At 37.5% G+C, this 16,749-nt stretch overlaps 1 protein-coding gene and 1 pseudogene across 4 annotated transcripts in view; both read left to right on the forward strand.

Annotated features, from left to right (window-relative positions):
- The window catches only part of ELF1 (E74 like ETS transcription factor 1), an 82,447-nt gene that overhangs the window by 35,165 nt on the left and 30,533 nt on the right, over positions 1 to 16,749 (forward strand). For all 4 annotated transcript variants that reach the window (XM_077765681.1, XM_077765679.1, XM_077765682.1 and 1 more), the window contains one exon: positions 16,042 to 16,222. In XM_077765681.1, the coding sequence (XP_077621807.1) occupies positions 16,042 to 16,222 (181 nt within the window). The remainder of the gene's footprint in view (positions 1 to 16,041; positions 16,223 to 16,749) is intronic.
- On the forward strand, positions 600 to 3,218 carry LOC144232839 (keratin, type I cytoskeletal 18 pseudogene; annotated as a pseudogene).

Below are 16,749 nucleotides of genomic sequence, written 5' to 3' on the forward strand. Positions count from 1 at the left end.
AGAATCCTAAGCAGACTCTGTTCGGGCTCCAAGCTGTCAGTACAGAGCCTGATGTGGGGCTCGAACTCCCAAACCATGAGATCATGACCTGAACCAAAGTCAAGACACTTAATTGACTGAGCCACCCAGGCACACACACCCCAAATTTTTTTAATGTTTACTCATTTTTGAAAGATACAGAGCACAGACAGGGGAGGGGCAGAGAAGGAGACACAGAGTTAGAAACAGGCTCCAGTTTTTGAGCTGTCAGCACAGAGCCCAGCACAAGGCTCCAACTCACAGACTGTGAGATCATGACCTGAGCTGAAGTCACATGCTTAACCTGCTAAGCCACCTAGGTATCCCATTGACATGGCTGTATCTTGAGAATGAGGTTGTATTTTGTAGAGAATATAGATCATACCAATGAGCCATTTTTTAGAAATTGTGTTGGGAAAAATTTTGTTAGGTCAGGGATTAAGTATACCTTAAAATTAGAATAGAAGGGATGAGTTGAAGTGTTCTGTGTGTAACTTACTCAGCACCGGCACCCGGAGGACAAGAAGTTGGTACTATGATAACTAACCTGTACATGGGCATAGGGAATTTTGTTATTTATATATAATTCCAGGTTATATGGATCAGCCTACCTGTTCCTTTCTGTTGCCTTCTTTTGTAATCTTGGCAGATCAGACTTACCAGATCCATTAAAAGCTTAGCTTTCTGTACAACTAACATGCAGGGATTGCTTCTTTCTTTTATGTATATTTGGAACCTTCATCAAAGGAGTTATGCCACAGAGCCCATAGTAGAAGCCTGCTTACATTTGGGAAAAGTCTGACTTTGAATCGGCCTGAGGCCCTCTTCAGATTATGTGAAGGGATAACCCTTCCTATGACCTAGTGTTTGGGCTGGCTTATCTCCCTGCTAACTATTGGCAGTGAGGAAGCTGATGGTTATTATGAAGGAGGAGTAGGTGAGGGCAATAGGATATTATTATTACTCTCTTTTGCAATTTTCTTTTAAGTTTCCCCCAGCCTGAGTCCTGGCCTCTCATGTTCCTCCTTAAACAGCATGAACTTCACCACCCACTCTGACTTCTCCTCCAACTGTTGGTCCCTGGGCTCCATGCTGTCACCCAACTGCCTGGTCCTGCTGGTCAGCATTGTGGATGCCAGTCTATGCAGGCACCAGGGACTCAGCCTCTCAGATCTCTGTGTTTTGCTCCACCAGCTAATTGGGGGGTGGGGGGAGGGAGGCAGAGGCCTGGCCACCAGGATGGCCAAGGGTCTGGCATCAGGGGCATCCAGGGGAAGAAGAAGACCATGGAAGACCTGAATGACCACCTGGCCTCCTACCTGGAGAAGGTGAGGAGCCTCAAGGCTGATAATCAGTGATTGGAGTTCAAAATCTGGGAACTCCTGGAGAAGAAGGGACCCCAGGTAAGAGATGGGAGCAGTACTTTTAAGACCATTTTGTTGAGGGCTCAGATCTTTGCAAAATCTGTGGACAGTGCCTGCATCGTTCTGCACACTGACAGCACCCATCCTGCTTCTGATGACTTCAGAGTCAATATGAAATGGAGCTTGCCATGTGCCAATCTGTGGAGAGTGTTATCCATGAGCTCCACAGAGTCATTGATGACATCAGTGTCACTTGACTGCAGCTGGAGATAAGAGATCAAGGCTCTCACAGAACTGTTCTTCATGAAGAAGAAACCATGAGAAGGAAGTAAGGAGTCTATAAAACCAAATTGTCAACTCTGGATTGACCATGAAGTTGGATGCCCCCAAATCTCAGGACCTCAACAAGATCATGGCAGACATCCATGCTCAAGCTTGCTAAGAGGAACATAGAGGAGCTGGACAGGTACTGGTTCCTGTGGATTGAGGAGAGCCCCACAGTGGCCACCTCATAGGCCACTGAGATAGGAACAGCTGAGATGATCCTCCCAGAGCTGAGTCCTTGGAGATCAACCTGGACTCAATGAGAAACCCAAAGGCCAGCTTGGAGAACAGCCTGGGGGAGGTGGAGGCCCACTACACGATGCAGATAGAGCAACTTATTGACTCCTGCTGCACCTGGAGTCAGAGCTGTCGCAGACCTAGACACAAGGGCAGCACCAGACCCAGGAGCACAAGACCTTGTTGAATATCAAGGTCAAGCTGGAAACCGATACTACCACTTACCATCACCTGCTGGAAGATGGGGAGGGTTTCAGTCTTGGTGACTCTCCGGACAGCAGCACCTTCTTGCAGACTGTCCAGAAGACCACCACCTGCAGGATTATGGATGGCAAAGTGGTGTTTGAGACCAGTGACACCAAAGTTCTGAGGTGTTGAGGCAGCAGAATAGAAGCAAGGTACCCTTCGGAGAGCAGGAGACCAATTAAAAGAGGTAAAAATTGAAAGAGTGAGGTCGTTGCATAGGATAGGACATGGACTAGAAGAGTTGCAGAAACATTCAGTAATAAATTTTAGTGATTGGTGTTTACTGAGCATTTTTTCCTGTGCATTGTGCTATGTACTTTACAGGGATTATCCTACTTAAGTTTAACAACAATCTTATGAAGTAGGTACTTTAATTCCTGCTATACAGAAGGGCCTGTTGAGGCGTAGAGAAGGGAAGCAACTGACTTGTGAGTGATAAAACTGTAACCCAGCTTGTGTCTTGAATGATGTCAGCTATCAGTACATGCAAGTGATAAAAAGTGGTTTTAAATATGGAAGAATTATGCTTTGCATTTATGATTTTAGCAAAAATAAAATGTTATGTATTCTAGTTAATTTGTTAATGTAACTGCAGGTTAATAGTCTTTGTGCCCTGATAGACCCTAGTACTACCTTTAAAAAAAAAATGGCAGCTTTATTGAGATGTAATTTACATACCGTATATTCACCTATTTAAACTGTGCAATTCAGTGATTTTTAGCATATAAATAGAGTTTTGCATCCATCACTGTAATCAATATTATAACATTTTTGTTATCCCAAAAAGAAACCTGTACCCATTAGCAGTCATGTCCCATTCTCCCCGATTCCCGCACTGTGGCAGCCACTAATCAACTTTTTGTCTCTGTGGATTTGCCTGTTGTGGGACATTTTGTACACACTGAATCATGCAGTATGTGGTTTCTTGTGACTGACTTCTTGTACTTAATGTTTTCAAGATTCACCCATGTAGTAGCATGTATCAGTACTTAATTCTTTTTATTGCTAAATAATATTCCATTGTCTGGATATACCACTTTGTATTTATTCATTCTGTATATTTTTCAAAAAAATGTTTTTTTTAAATGAAGTTTGTGTTGGTCAGTTTTTTGTTGGGGATGGAATTGGACATCTCTCTTCTCCCAGAGAGTACTCTGTCACCTAGAGCATTCTTGCTGGGTAAATAAATAAATTAGTACCTCTTTGATATAGCTGAGTCTAGCCACGTGATCTTGAAAATTTTTACCTCCTTTCTGTTTTACTTAGCACATAACACATAAAGGGAAGGATAAGTCATTATATGAACAGATAGGGTTCCTAAGTTACTGGCTTTTTTTTTTTTCCCTTAAGCCAGAGTCACTTTCAACACTATTTCGAGAATAATGATGAAGATAATGTCCTTCGATGTACTAAAGTAAAAAGAAAACTGGTCATTAATGATTTGTTAAAGAGTGAATTTAACAAAGTGGTGTCCTTAAATAATGTTCATAAATCTGATATGCTTAATGTTACGTAAGTTAGAATATAGGCAGAGTTTTGGGGGGGGTTCCCTCAATATTTTCTCAATATTAGGGCAGTCCTTTTTTTTTAATGTTTATTTATTTTTGAGACAAAGAGACAGAGACAGAGTTCTAGTGGGGGAGGGGCAGCAAGAGAGCAGGCTCCAGGCTCAAAGCTGTCAGCACAGAGCCTGATGTGGGGCTTGAAACTCATGAACTCTGAGATCACGCCCTCAGTCGAAGTTGGAAGCTTAATCGACTGAGCCATGCAGACACCCCGGGCAGTTCTATCTTTTTGGAAAGAAGACTTATGTTGTAATGACTAGTAATACATTTGTGAGCTTACCTGTTTCATCTGTTCTCACCTAATGGAGAGAAAGAGCAGTGAGCATGTGTTGAGGGATCTGGGAAGTTGGCCTGGAGTTGTAGGGATTGGAGTGAGGGAAGAATTTTCCTCTCCTAAAAGGTGATATTTTAGGTGACAATTTAAAGATTTGTTATATTTTTTATGGTTTTGTTTCACTTGGCACTTCTCTCATTACACTTTATTTCCTGGTATGGGAAAAACAAAAAGAAGAGTATTTAGGAAAAACTGCTATTTACCTTTAGGAAAGCAACTAGTACCTCCTCTCCCTCTCCCTCTCCCCTCCCCTGCCCCAATGTGTGAGCACATTTAGAAATAATTTAGTATTGAAGATTTACCTGGGAAATGATTTATTAAAAAGTGATTCATTTATGTGCATTAAGATCAACCACCTACAACTTCAGTATAATACTGAATTCTGGAAATTGGTAGTTCTTGTCAGTTAAGAGTCTGTGACGTGTAACAGAGTATCAGCCTAGGAACCAGAAGTCACCACTTAGTAGATGTGTGACTTTAGACAAGTTTTTAAATTTCACTGAGTTTTGATTTCCTTCACCAAAAATGAGAGAATTACCTTCCAAGGTTATGAGCATTCAGTGTTTATATATTTATAACGAGAGCCTAGCTCAAAGGAAGTGGTCAATAAATGTGCCAGTTGCTGTTATGAATGACCTAAATTAAAAAAAGGTGTTAAAGTTTGTGTGTACCGCTGCATACATCATTAATTGCTTGGGATAAATTAGGTAATTAAGTCAGTTTCTATAATTTGAATACCATTTAGACAAATTCACTCAGCTTTTTTTTTTTTTCCTTCTTTTTCCTTTGCTGGCTTGGTGCTAGAATAAGCCAAACATATATCACTCAGGATTTTTAAAATATGGCAGATTAATTCTGTGGGGGAGCAGTCTCCTTTAACATTATAACATGTTAAGTTTCTTCAGACATAGTTTGACCTGGAGTTGTTCAGTTTTTTTGGAGTGACTCTAATTTCTGTTATTGCCTTAGGATTGGCTAGTGTTACTTTTCCATTTTGGAAAAGGCTTTGTAGCTAAACTGCCAATATTCAGGAATGTCTGCCTCATTTTATTCTATGATTCATACATATTTATATAAGATTCTTGTCAAAGTCCATCTTTTAGAAGTAGGAATTGCCTCTTTAATTATAGGTTTACTTAAATTTTTTGAGTTATGTAGAATCTGCATGGTTAAAACCTCAATCTGATAGTGACTGCTATGATATTATCTAGTTGGATTGTAACTAAACATTTAAACCTGGTTAAAATTTAGCATACTTCCCAAAATCTACCTTTTTTAAAAACAATCTCATGACTGATAGTGTTCACACTTGCTGTCCCCACATACCCTTAACCCACCAATGTATTGAACTTTTAAAGTGAGCATTTTAATAGGAAAACCATATTTGTTTTCAGTGACTGTTTTACTTTTTGAGATACATAGCCAAGTTGTAATTTATCCTGGCTGAAAAAAGGCAAAGACTAAAGGCAGCCAATAGTCACGAAAGACCTAAACTGGGATTAGAATTAGCCAAATCAACTCCATAGGGATTTACAGTGGAATTTTAAACATTATCTAATAGGGGAATTCTGGAGAAAAAGACCATTTTACTTAGACCTTACAATTTTTTATGGTGCTGTGCAAGAGAGAAACTAGTTTCCTTCAGAAACCCTGATCTCTGCTGGCGCCAGCAGAAATAAAACCTATATACATGTGTATATATGTATAAACTTTAGCTGAGATGAAACTTTTTTAGACCATAATTTATTTATGGGATCCTATACTCTTGTAGTCTATCCTAATGTTTAATCTTGTGGATTTGGGAGTCAGATTGTCTGGGTTCAGGTTTCAGTTCTGCCTCTTCCTAGCTAATTGACCAATGCCAGTAAGACAGCATAGTGCAGAGGAGATTGACGGGGATAAGCCATATGAATTACTTAACATGGTAGCTGCTTCAGCAACACCACCACGTTAGGAATACCACTTAAATTTAATTTTCCTCTATTTTGTTGATCATTTTATTGAATACTCAAAGACAGAGATTGGAAGGGAACATATTACATAGCACAGTAGTGAGTTTCTTTTTAATCGGATTAAGAAAGCACTTTGACTATGTTAATTTCCAAAGATTTGAGTATTTTTTCTCTTAGACCAAGCCACTGGCTATAATATAACATCTACATCATGATGTTTATTAAAAAACTCCACAATCTATAAAAACTTAGGATATTGAAGAAAGAGAGCCATTGGGAAGTGAGGGGACTGATAGAAGCCTATATATTCAGTTTTCTGCCCTGATCCTGCTTTGCAAGTTAATTTCCATGCCAGAAATACATTGCCTGCTCTAGTCTTGAGTGAAGTGTAAAAATATTTCATAATATTTTGTGGAGCACTTTAGAGTTTACAGTGTCTATTTCACATACACTTTGATTCCCACAAATCATTCTGTGACAGAGTTAGTATTCTTTCCATTTCCTATTATAGAATATTCTTTCAAATTTATTACTGGATAGCTAGAACAACTATATTAGAATCATGTAATGGATTCCTAGGGCAGAGTTGCAAAGACGCTCAGGGTACTGTTCAAAATTACCTACCTATTTACTAAAGATATCTGCATCCCTGTTCTGATTTAATAATATTATTTTAGAGTATCAGTGGGTAACTGGTCTTATTAGCTGTTTATTTACTCATTAATTTTGACAGTACTTAGTTTCTTTATTTGTATTTCTGTTAAGAGATGATGCAGAATAAATGTCCTTAAAGAAGATGTGGTGTGTGTATGTTTGTGTGTGTGCACTCAACCATCAGAAAAAATGAAATCTTACCATTTGCAATAATCAGGTGGAACTAGAGTGTAAGATGCTAAGTGAATAAGTCAGTCTGAGAAAGACAAATACCATATGATTTCATGCATGTAGAATTTAAGAAACAAAACAGATGAACATATGGCAAGGGGGAAAAGAGGGAGACAAAGCATAGATAGAGGTAGAGAACAAACTGAGGGTTGATGGAGACAGGTGGGTGGGGAATGGGCTGGGTAGGTGATGGCGATTAAGGAAAGCTCTTGTGATGAGCACTGGGTGTAACATGTACATGATGAATCACTAAATTCTACTGCTAAAGCCAATATGAAACTATATGTTAACTAACTAGAATTTAAATAAAAAATTTGAAAAAGAAAAAAGATAGTGCAGAACTCTATGGGAATTTGATATATCACTCGAGCTAGTGCATTGAAGTATTAAGTTTTTAGAATGATAATAATGAATAGTGTTTTGTTTAAAATGAAGATGTACTAGTAACAATGAAAAAAAAGCCCTGAAGAAATTGCCAGGGAATAATTCCCACATGCATAAAACTGGAAGGCCCTTGGGTAAGTTATTTTAAACTTTAGTGAATCATTTAAACAGTTTCACTTTAGAGAGAGAAGTTTCCTAAGTCATTTTTATAAAGTCAACATAACACTGATACCAAAACCTGGGGGAATGTGTGCACACACACGTTAGGAGGCTAATCCCAGAATGGATATGTATTTTGTTTAAATATAAGAGCTAATATTTATTGTCTCCTACCTTTGCTGGATCCTAAGGGCAATATGCATTTTTTATTTTTAAATGACCTTATTAAATTAAATATATTGTTAAAAAACATAATTCATAGAAGTTTATCCAAAGGTTATTACTAAAAGATGAAGATTAGCTCCATCTGATTTTCCTTTATTGTGTGAGGCTTAATAATTGTTCACACTTTTCTTTCATACTTGAAGAGGCAGGGTCCACAGTGGTGTCTAGAAAGCCATTTGAGATTTTATTTTTACTCTTTTTAAGTTAATTTATTTATGTAGTCTCTACACCCAACATGGGGTTCAAACTCATGCCCCTGAGATCAGGAGTAGCTTGTTTTTCCAACTGAGCCAGCCAGGCACCCCACCTTCTGAGATTTTTTTTTTAAAACGAGACTCTGAGCAGCAGCTAAAACATTGTACCTGTAATTTATAAAGGAAAGACAAGTGATTCTTCAGACGAGAAAGTCAAGATCAATAAACCTGTTTCTGTAGATTTTCTTTTAAAAATACACATTTTTATTCCTTCAACTTCCAAAGAGTCTGTTTTAAATGATCTACTTTTCAACTGTTTTTTGGTTAAGTGTGTCAACACCTGGATCCAGTTGACTTAAAAATGTTTTACTTCTTGCTTTTTCTTTCAAATTATTTTATTTTTAGTCATTCTGACTAGTCCAGAATATTTTCTCTAGAGGATGTGTCAACACAAAATGAACAAAATTTCTTTTACAAGTTCTGAAAGAATGGAAGAGAGTATTATTCGAGCCCAAGTTAGGACAGCTGCCTGGGATACAGAGTCTGCACAAAGCAGAGAGTGCTTTCATATATTTTCTTTCGATCCTCACCATAATAACCTTGTATGGTGTGGCAACTATTGTTATCCTCATTTTATGAGTAAGGAAGGCCTTTGTAAAGAGAAATCTCTGAGAGTTTGAATGAGGAAATGAATGTTGCCCAGAAACACCCCTGTACAATATGACAGTGCCTGCATTGGAATTGAGTCTTTGATTGAGAAGGCCCAAACTCTTAACCATAAGAGAAAAAAAAGAACCCTGAAGGAAAAAGAGAATCTGGAAGAATATTAAGTAAAGTGATAGTGATTAAAAATAAGTAAGATTTTCACATTCTCCCCAATACGTTACATACTAAAATTTTTAAACACTGGATTCATGTACTACACTTTAGTCAGGAAAACTATATTTAGACAAACGTGTTGGGCAGTGTGTACTATAGGTACATAGACTCTCCTGCTTGTTTGCTAAAACTCCTTTTCATTTCTTTTTTTTTTTTTAAATAAAGAGAGTTAAGGGGGAGCTTGAGTTAATCAACAGAAGTATTCTCATTTGCAGATAATGAAGCTGTTTTAATGACAGGGTTTTTAAAGGGTACGGAGAATTTGGCTGTGAAGAAGCCTTCACAGGGACTTTATGCTGAGCCTTGGAGATGTATTGTACAATTTTGGCTTGTTTTAGGTAATGTATCAATTCCTAAAATCATTCAAAATATATCAGTAACGTGGGGATGAGCACTGGGTGTTATATGGAAACCAACTTGACAATAAACTATTTGTAAAAAAAAAAAAATATATAAGTAACAGTGGTAGTTATTAGGGAGGGGAACTAAATAGAAAAGGGACAATGATATTTTAAACTCTAGGAATACAAATGTGTTTATGTATTAATCTGTTCCCCAAAATAGATCTTTTTAAAAATCTATTAAGTTTTTTTGTTTTAATTTTTAAAAATTTTTTATTTATTTATTTTTAAGAGAGAAAGAGAGCATAAGCAGGGGAGGGGCAGAGGGGGGACGGAACATAGAATCCACTGAGCTGTCAGTGCAGAGCCTGATGCAGGGCTCGAACTTACTAACTGTAAGATCATGCATGACCCGAGCTGAAGTTGGACACCTAACTAACTGAGCCACCCAGGCACCCCAAAATTCTATTTTTTAAAAATGCACTGTGGGAACTTGTTTAAAGGATTTTTAATTTAAATTCATTTTGTTCACCAGTCACCCTAATTTTATGTATATCCACCTAGATATGCCAGGTCTAGATATTTCCTTTAATTTTATTATTATGGTTTACACAAGGGAATATCATCATAGTACTTATTTGATCTGGTTCAAGTCTCCTCTCCCTGCAAATGCTCTGCCTTACCTCTGTCTCAGAGTAATGCTCAGAGAGAACTGGAGACATTTTAAAGTTCTGTTTCTCCCATCAGACTGAACTGTGCTTTTTAGACTTTTTATTGAAGTGTTACATAAACACAAAAATATGTACAAATCTTAAGTGTACAGTTTGATAAATTGTCACAGAGTAAACACGTGTATGTTTCAGCTTTTACTTTTCCTTGAAACTTGCTGAGACGAGATGGTTATGTTCATTACTTTTCTGGTTGTGTTCATCACTTTTCTGAAAGGAATATTCTTATTACAAACAAAACAAAAACAAACTATGCCTGTTAATGTAAGATTATAGTAAGCAAAGTTCCCCCCCGCCAAGTTTTATTAAAATGTAATTTATATATAACATGGTTCAAGTGTACAATGTGATGATTTGATATACGTATATAAGTAGTAAGCCAAGTTTTAAGAGTGTTTATTTCTGTCTGAACCAAATATTAAAGCACTTAGTCATCAAAGTATTTTGTTGAATTGTTACTCTATGCCATGCAGTATAACAAATGATATATTTACATGTCCTTGAATTCTTAAAACTTTAGAAGTTATTCTCATTTTAGATACACACGAAAACTAAACCTAGAGAGACTAGGAGTTCACACATCGAGGCCATGGTGCAGTCTTGCCTTAAATAGGGTCCTTCTCACTCTAGAGCTTGAGTACTTACTGTTGCATCCTGTTTTCACCAACTGTACTTCTAGTGCATTCGCTGCATGGCAAATATTGTCTGATTGTGTCCTGATAGTCTGAGGTATTGGGTTTTTGTTTTTGTGTTTTGGTTTTTTAAACCAAAGGTAAAGAAAATACTTTCAAAGCAGTGTCTTCATAGGGTGAGGTTTTGGGGCAGCATTCTGATTGGAAGAGAAGGCACAGGAGTTCGTCTCAAAGACCTGTTTTCATGGCAAGTGAACAGTGTTCAGTGTGTATGTTTATTGGAGTGGCCTTCCAGTGAGGAAGCTGTTGAGGATTATTGCAAGAGTGAGGCCCCACCCCACTCTTGGAGTTGCCTTGTTTTGAGGCAAAGTGATAGTAAAAACTACTTGAAAATGTGCTCATTTTGTACCTATCTTAAAAAACAAATATCTACATTGGGGAAGTTTTTAAAGACTGGTTTTAACTTGCTTTCCTTCAGGAAAACATTTGATAGCTGTTTCATTTTAAGCTATTTCATAGAGGATCTGGGCAAGATGTTTCACAACCACCACATACCAGATTGAGCTCTGGTGTCAGGGAAGCCTAGCAAACAAGTTATTTGAAAGTTCTTTCCTCTTTTTGTATCCAAAGACCTGGTGAATACGTTTTATTTCATATGGTGGGAATAATGGTCCATACTTTCTTAAATACCTTCCTAGGGCCTTGGGTTGTGGAATATTGAGGGAAAAGTAAGCCTGGTGAGAATAATGTTGCTGTTTACCGATTGGTCACTTTCCTTCTCTTTTCAACTTGATGATGTCGCCATATATGTATGTCATCAGCCACAGCAAATGGCAAATATATAGTGGACAGTGTTGAAATTTGGGGAACTCTCCTTCCTGCCAAAGGTTGGTTTGATTTTGATTATGGATGCTAAAAAATTGATAAAGTTTTACTTTTAAAACATACGTTTAATTTACCGAAATTAATAGAAAGGAAAACTGGTATGTATTTTCTCTCCAGAGTTGTAAAGACACTCAGTAAAGTTATACAGCAGTTGAAAGCTTATCACTGCAGTTTAATTTGCTCATAGAAACCGAGGCTTTGGAAATTCTTGATCTTTGACAGATTGTAATAATCTCAAGAAGCATTCCATCTCTCTTCCCACCCATCATTTTGTGATTTGTTTTGGTTCTGTTACAAAAACAAATAGGAAAAATAATCTGCAAGTGCCAAAAGATGTCATAATAAAGTGATATAACTTTGTTTTTTTGGATTACTAGTATTTCAGACATTGACTCAGTTTAGGAAATACATTTTGAATTTTGTGATTCTTTAGAGTAGTGGTTCTAAACCGTGCATGCACGTTAGAACCACCCAAAGAAATTTAATAACATGCCCTGGTCTCATCCCCAGATGCTCTGATTTGTTTGCTCCCATGTAGGGTCCAGATATTGATATTTTTAGCTGTTTTCCCAGTAAATATCAGTGTTGATATCCACTGGTAGAGTTGACTGAGGTTCCCTGATTCAGCTAAAAGGTACTGAAGAGAAGATGATTAATTATTTAAACAAAGCCAAGTTTTAGAGATACTTGGAGATTTTTTTTTTAAGTAGCCAGCCAAATGAAACATAATATTTTTGTTAGGACATCAACCAAGTGTTAACACCTTCATTTCTTAAAAGGAGGTAACAGATCTTATTGCTGACTGTTAGGAATGTGGCCATTGTATGAATAGCTCTGACCTTCCTGAGGTTCTTCTTTAAATAAATCTTGGGAAAGGGTCTAGTTGAAATGAGGCAGGAAAAACTGAGGTGCATAGGGTACGGTGGTCTTCATCACAGAAACTTGAAGAATAATGTCTAATCTCAATTTAGAACTTATATAAGAATATATAATCTTAATTGCCATTAGCTAGAGAAGCTGTTTAGGGTAGAGAGAGCCAGCTGTCCAATGATAGACTTAAAGCTAAATTAAATCAGATACTGTTACGGGTTGAATTGCTCTCTGTATCCCATCTCCCCAAATTCATGTGTTGAAATGCTAACTCCTAATATCTCAGAATGTGATCTTATTTGGGAAAAGGGTTGTTATAGATGTAATTAGTTAAGATTAAGTTATTCTGGAGTAGAGTAGGCCCCTAATTCAATATGATCAGTGTCCTTATGAAGAGAATTTGGACACAGGAGAGAATAGCATGTGAACATGAAGACGGTCATCTGTAAGCCAAAGAGAGAGGCCTGAACAGATCCCTCCCTCATAGCCCTCAGAAGGAACAAGCCTGCCAACACCTTGATTTCAGATGTCCAGCGTCCAAAGCTGTGTGTGGTCCTCTAGTACCTCCTGGTCTGCGGCAATACATTACAGCAGCCCTTGTGACCTAATACGAGTCCCAGTATTTTACTCATTTTTAAAATTTAAATCTAAAAAAAATTAAACATTTGAAATTCGCCACACCTTCATTTAAGAGGTTGGGAACCATTTCTCTAAAAGGAATTTTCAAATGTGTGGTCATAAAAGTTTTAGGTTTGTGGTAACTCAGACTTGAGTCAGTTGTTAGTCAGTGTAAAAGGCAGGAATTTAACATGAGCCCAGACAAGCAGCTAATTTCTGGATTGTGTATTATGTGGTAGTCAAGGGGGAGATTCTCTCGAGTCACCTGAGAGAGGGTTCCTACGTGTATTTTGTATACACAGATTCAGGCCTGGTACCGGATATTTAGAGTTGGTCAGTTTGTTGTATATGAGTTAATAGCGCCCTGGGGAAATGAGAGAACACTTTGTATATACATCTCCATTTCAGTGGACTAGAAAAGAAGGCCCATACTTTTCAAGTACTGTAGAAAAAGACAGCATGGCTAAACTGGGAGGAACCTGGGAAGTACCTGGCTGTGGCCCACAACAAAGTCCATAATAGACTCAGATTGGAGAGGCCCTGCAAAAGATGATATTGAAAGTCTACCTTAAGCACAGCACAGCTCCTTAACTTTAGGATTAGTGCCATAACACATCTTAACAAAACAAAACCAGGAAGTGCCCTTAGGATCAGCTAGTACTCCTCTTTGATTTAAAGTGAGAAAAATGACAATCAGATGGAGAACACCTGAGCTCTCATGGTTCGCAGTCTTTCTTTTTTTACACGTTGCTGCCTTCTAAATCATAAAATCATGTGTTCCTTTTCATTCTTAATTAATTAAGCTTTTGTTTCAAAGGAAACTAAGATCTTTGTTCTAGTGTTGGGCTTAACACTCACTACCCCAGATTTCAGAAGCCAAATATTTTTGGATAGGGAGTAAAACTTCACCACATTTGGGTGAGGACTGCTCCTGTGAACTGCTTTGACATGCGTCTGTCTGACTTCATGGGTGACCTTGGGTAAATTTCTTAATATGATTTTTCCTCTGCCAATGGATGGAGGTGACAAACCCTATTCTTACCTGGTACATAGAGTTGCTGCAGCGTAAAATGAAATTGTGTGAAAATTAAATCATATCTGGGCTCAGCCTCATTAGAAGACTAGAAACTTAAGCTCTTAAGAGAGAAGTGTTTCAATGAGCAAATGTTCATGCTAGGTTGNAGGGAAAGCAAAATGAATATGCTCTGGCCATTTTTATATACTTTCTCTCATGTGTCTGGGTTTTACAGTGCAATGTCTGAGTCTCCTACTTTGTTTTAAAACTTACGGAAAGCCAGGGGCGCCTGGGTGGCTTAGTCGGTTAAGCGTCCGACTTTCGCTTAGGTCATGACCTCGCGGTTCTTGAGTTCGAGCCCCGCGTTGAGTTCGAGCCCCGCGTCGGGCTCTGTGCTGACTGCAAGCTCAGAGCCTGGAGNAGGAAAGCCAGTTACTTCTAACTTCCTCTTTTTTGTAATAGGAAGAAACATTTTGAAATAAAATGATCCAAATATGTTCTAGAGTTATTAAACCATAAATTTCAGAGCATAGCATTCTTGAAGGCACAGTTTATTTAGTTAACACCTGTGATGTCTTAATGTTTATGATAGAAGTTAAATTCTTATGATAGAAGTAGCATTTAATCTCCATGGGCAGTGCTACAATGGGCAGTGCTACAAACATGTTAATTTTAAAAGATTGAGGCTACTAAGTTATAATGAAATCATAAATAATTTTAACACAGTAAATTTACTCAAGGAAAATTAAAAGCATCTGACATTATTACATATTGGCAGGAACGTTTTCTTACATTTTAGAAGATAATACTTTGGGGTGTCTGGGTGGCTCAGTCAGTTAAGTGTCCAACTTCAACTCAGGTCATGATCTCATGGTTTGTGAGTTTGAGCCCCATATTGGGTTCTGCATTGACAATGCAGAGCCTGTTTGGGGTTCTCACTCTCTGCCCTTCCCCAGCCTATGCTCGTGCGTACAGGAGCTTTCTCTCTCAAAATAAATAAATAAACATTTTAAAAAAAGATAATACTTTATGGAAACATGTTCAAGAAACAGGATATTTACATAGTCTTGAGCTGTCTTTCCATAAGATACTTACTAACTATGCAAGGAAAAATAGTAACTTTGTAGTTAGTTACCTGGTAGATACCATCTTAACTAAGTGATCAAAGTTAATATCACTAGTAATAGGACAAATACATATTTTAGACCTCTTAATGAGGACACAGCATTTACTTTTTTGGTGTTCTTGCCAAAAATGTCAGTTGATCTAATCTTGAGAAAATATCATGCATATCCAAATTGGGGGTGGGGGAGTTGTTTATAAAACAAATGGCCTATACTCTTCAAAAGTGTCAAAATCATAAAAGAGAAAGAAAAGCTAAAGAACTGACTCAGATTAAAGAAATTATTCCGTATTAAAGGAGTTGCCATGGAGAAATACAGTTATTTGCTGCATGAAATGTATGATCCTAGATTGGATCCTGAACCAGAAATTTAAATTTATTTATTTATTTTGAGAGAGAGAAAGAGACAGAGCACATGAGTGGGGGATTGGCAGAGAAAGAGAGAAAGATATCCCAAGCAGGTTCTATACTCTGTAAATAAGGTAATATTCATGTATTTAGGAAATATACATGAATTATCTCGGGTTAAGGGACGAGGGTCTACCACTCTCAAACCAGAAAAAAATGGAAATAATAATATAGGAAGATAGTGAAAGACATGATCTAAAATTACATGACCTTATGAGTAGATAGAAAATGAAAGTTGATTTCCCCATTTGAATCAAAAGTTGTTAAACACAGCATGTGTGGTAATGACAATGTAATATTTATTAAGTTTATGTGTTTTTTTTTCCTGTCAAACGTTTGTTGAGATTGTATTTAATTGTATATTTCATTGGTATGCCACTTTTTATGAATTAATTATTGGGTTTTTTATTTAATGTGGTTTAAAAGTATGTTTTTGTAGGATTTTCCAATGAAAATTTAGTTAGGCATCAAGATTGGTAATAAAAGTTTTATCCTCAATAGATAAGATATTCTCTGCAGCCCAGAAAGATTGTCAAGATTTAAGTAGCTGGTGATATAAAAACTGAGTTGATCTCCAGTATAAAATATGTTTTGGTTGTATTTAACAAAAGCAAACATTTTGTTAATCCTCTTTTTCCCCCCTCACCCCTCCCAGCTTGGTGATCCAACTATTTTTCCTGCTGTAATTGTGGAACATGTTCCTGGTGCTGACATTCTCAACAGTTATGCGGGTCTGGCCTGTGTGGAAGAGCCTAACGACATGATTACTGAGAGCTCCCTGGATGTTGCTGAGGAAGAAATCATAGATGAGGATGACGATGACATCACGCTTACAGGTGTGTCTCTAGCAGCACCCTACTGCAGTATAGTTTTGGGCAGTTTCCCAGCCCTGTGTTTTTGGGGGCATAAGAAGCCCCTAACTTGGTTTCAAGAGGCTAGAGCCCTACAGGGAGAGGGAAATTATATTGTCTTTCTCATCTACCTGAGTTTTCTAGTGTTTTCTCACCTCCTCTTCCTTTTTTCCTAAATATATTGGGATGAGTGTGACAAAATAGAGGTATGTAAGAAGAACCAAGCCAACTCAATTTGTCAAGTATTCACTGAACGCTTTTTATATGCCACGCTCTATATTCTCGGTAACAACAGAAAGTTGTTTATAGGGGAAAACAGGAACATTTTTCTTTTACTCCTGTCACAGGAAGCAAAGTTGGATGCCATGAACCAAATGTAGGATAAAGCACTAGGGTTTAAAAAAGACTTCTCTTCTGGTTCAGTCAGAACTAGTAGCCTGTTAGAGTTCATTCTACAGAGTTCACTGTGTAAGTGTGACATAGTGGTAATGCTGTTTTCATTGGTTTTAGAA

Source organism: Crocuta crocuta, unplaced genomic scaffold (assembly GCF_008692635.1).
Source record: "Crocuta crocuta isolate KB4526 unplaced genomic scaffold, BGI_CrCroc_1.0 scaffold75, whole genome shotgun sequence".
Classification (NCBI taxonomy): Eukaryota; Metazoa; Chordata; class Mammalia; order Carnivora; family Hyaenidae; genus Crocuta; species Crocuta crocuta.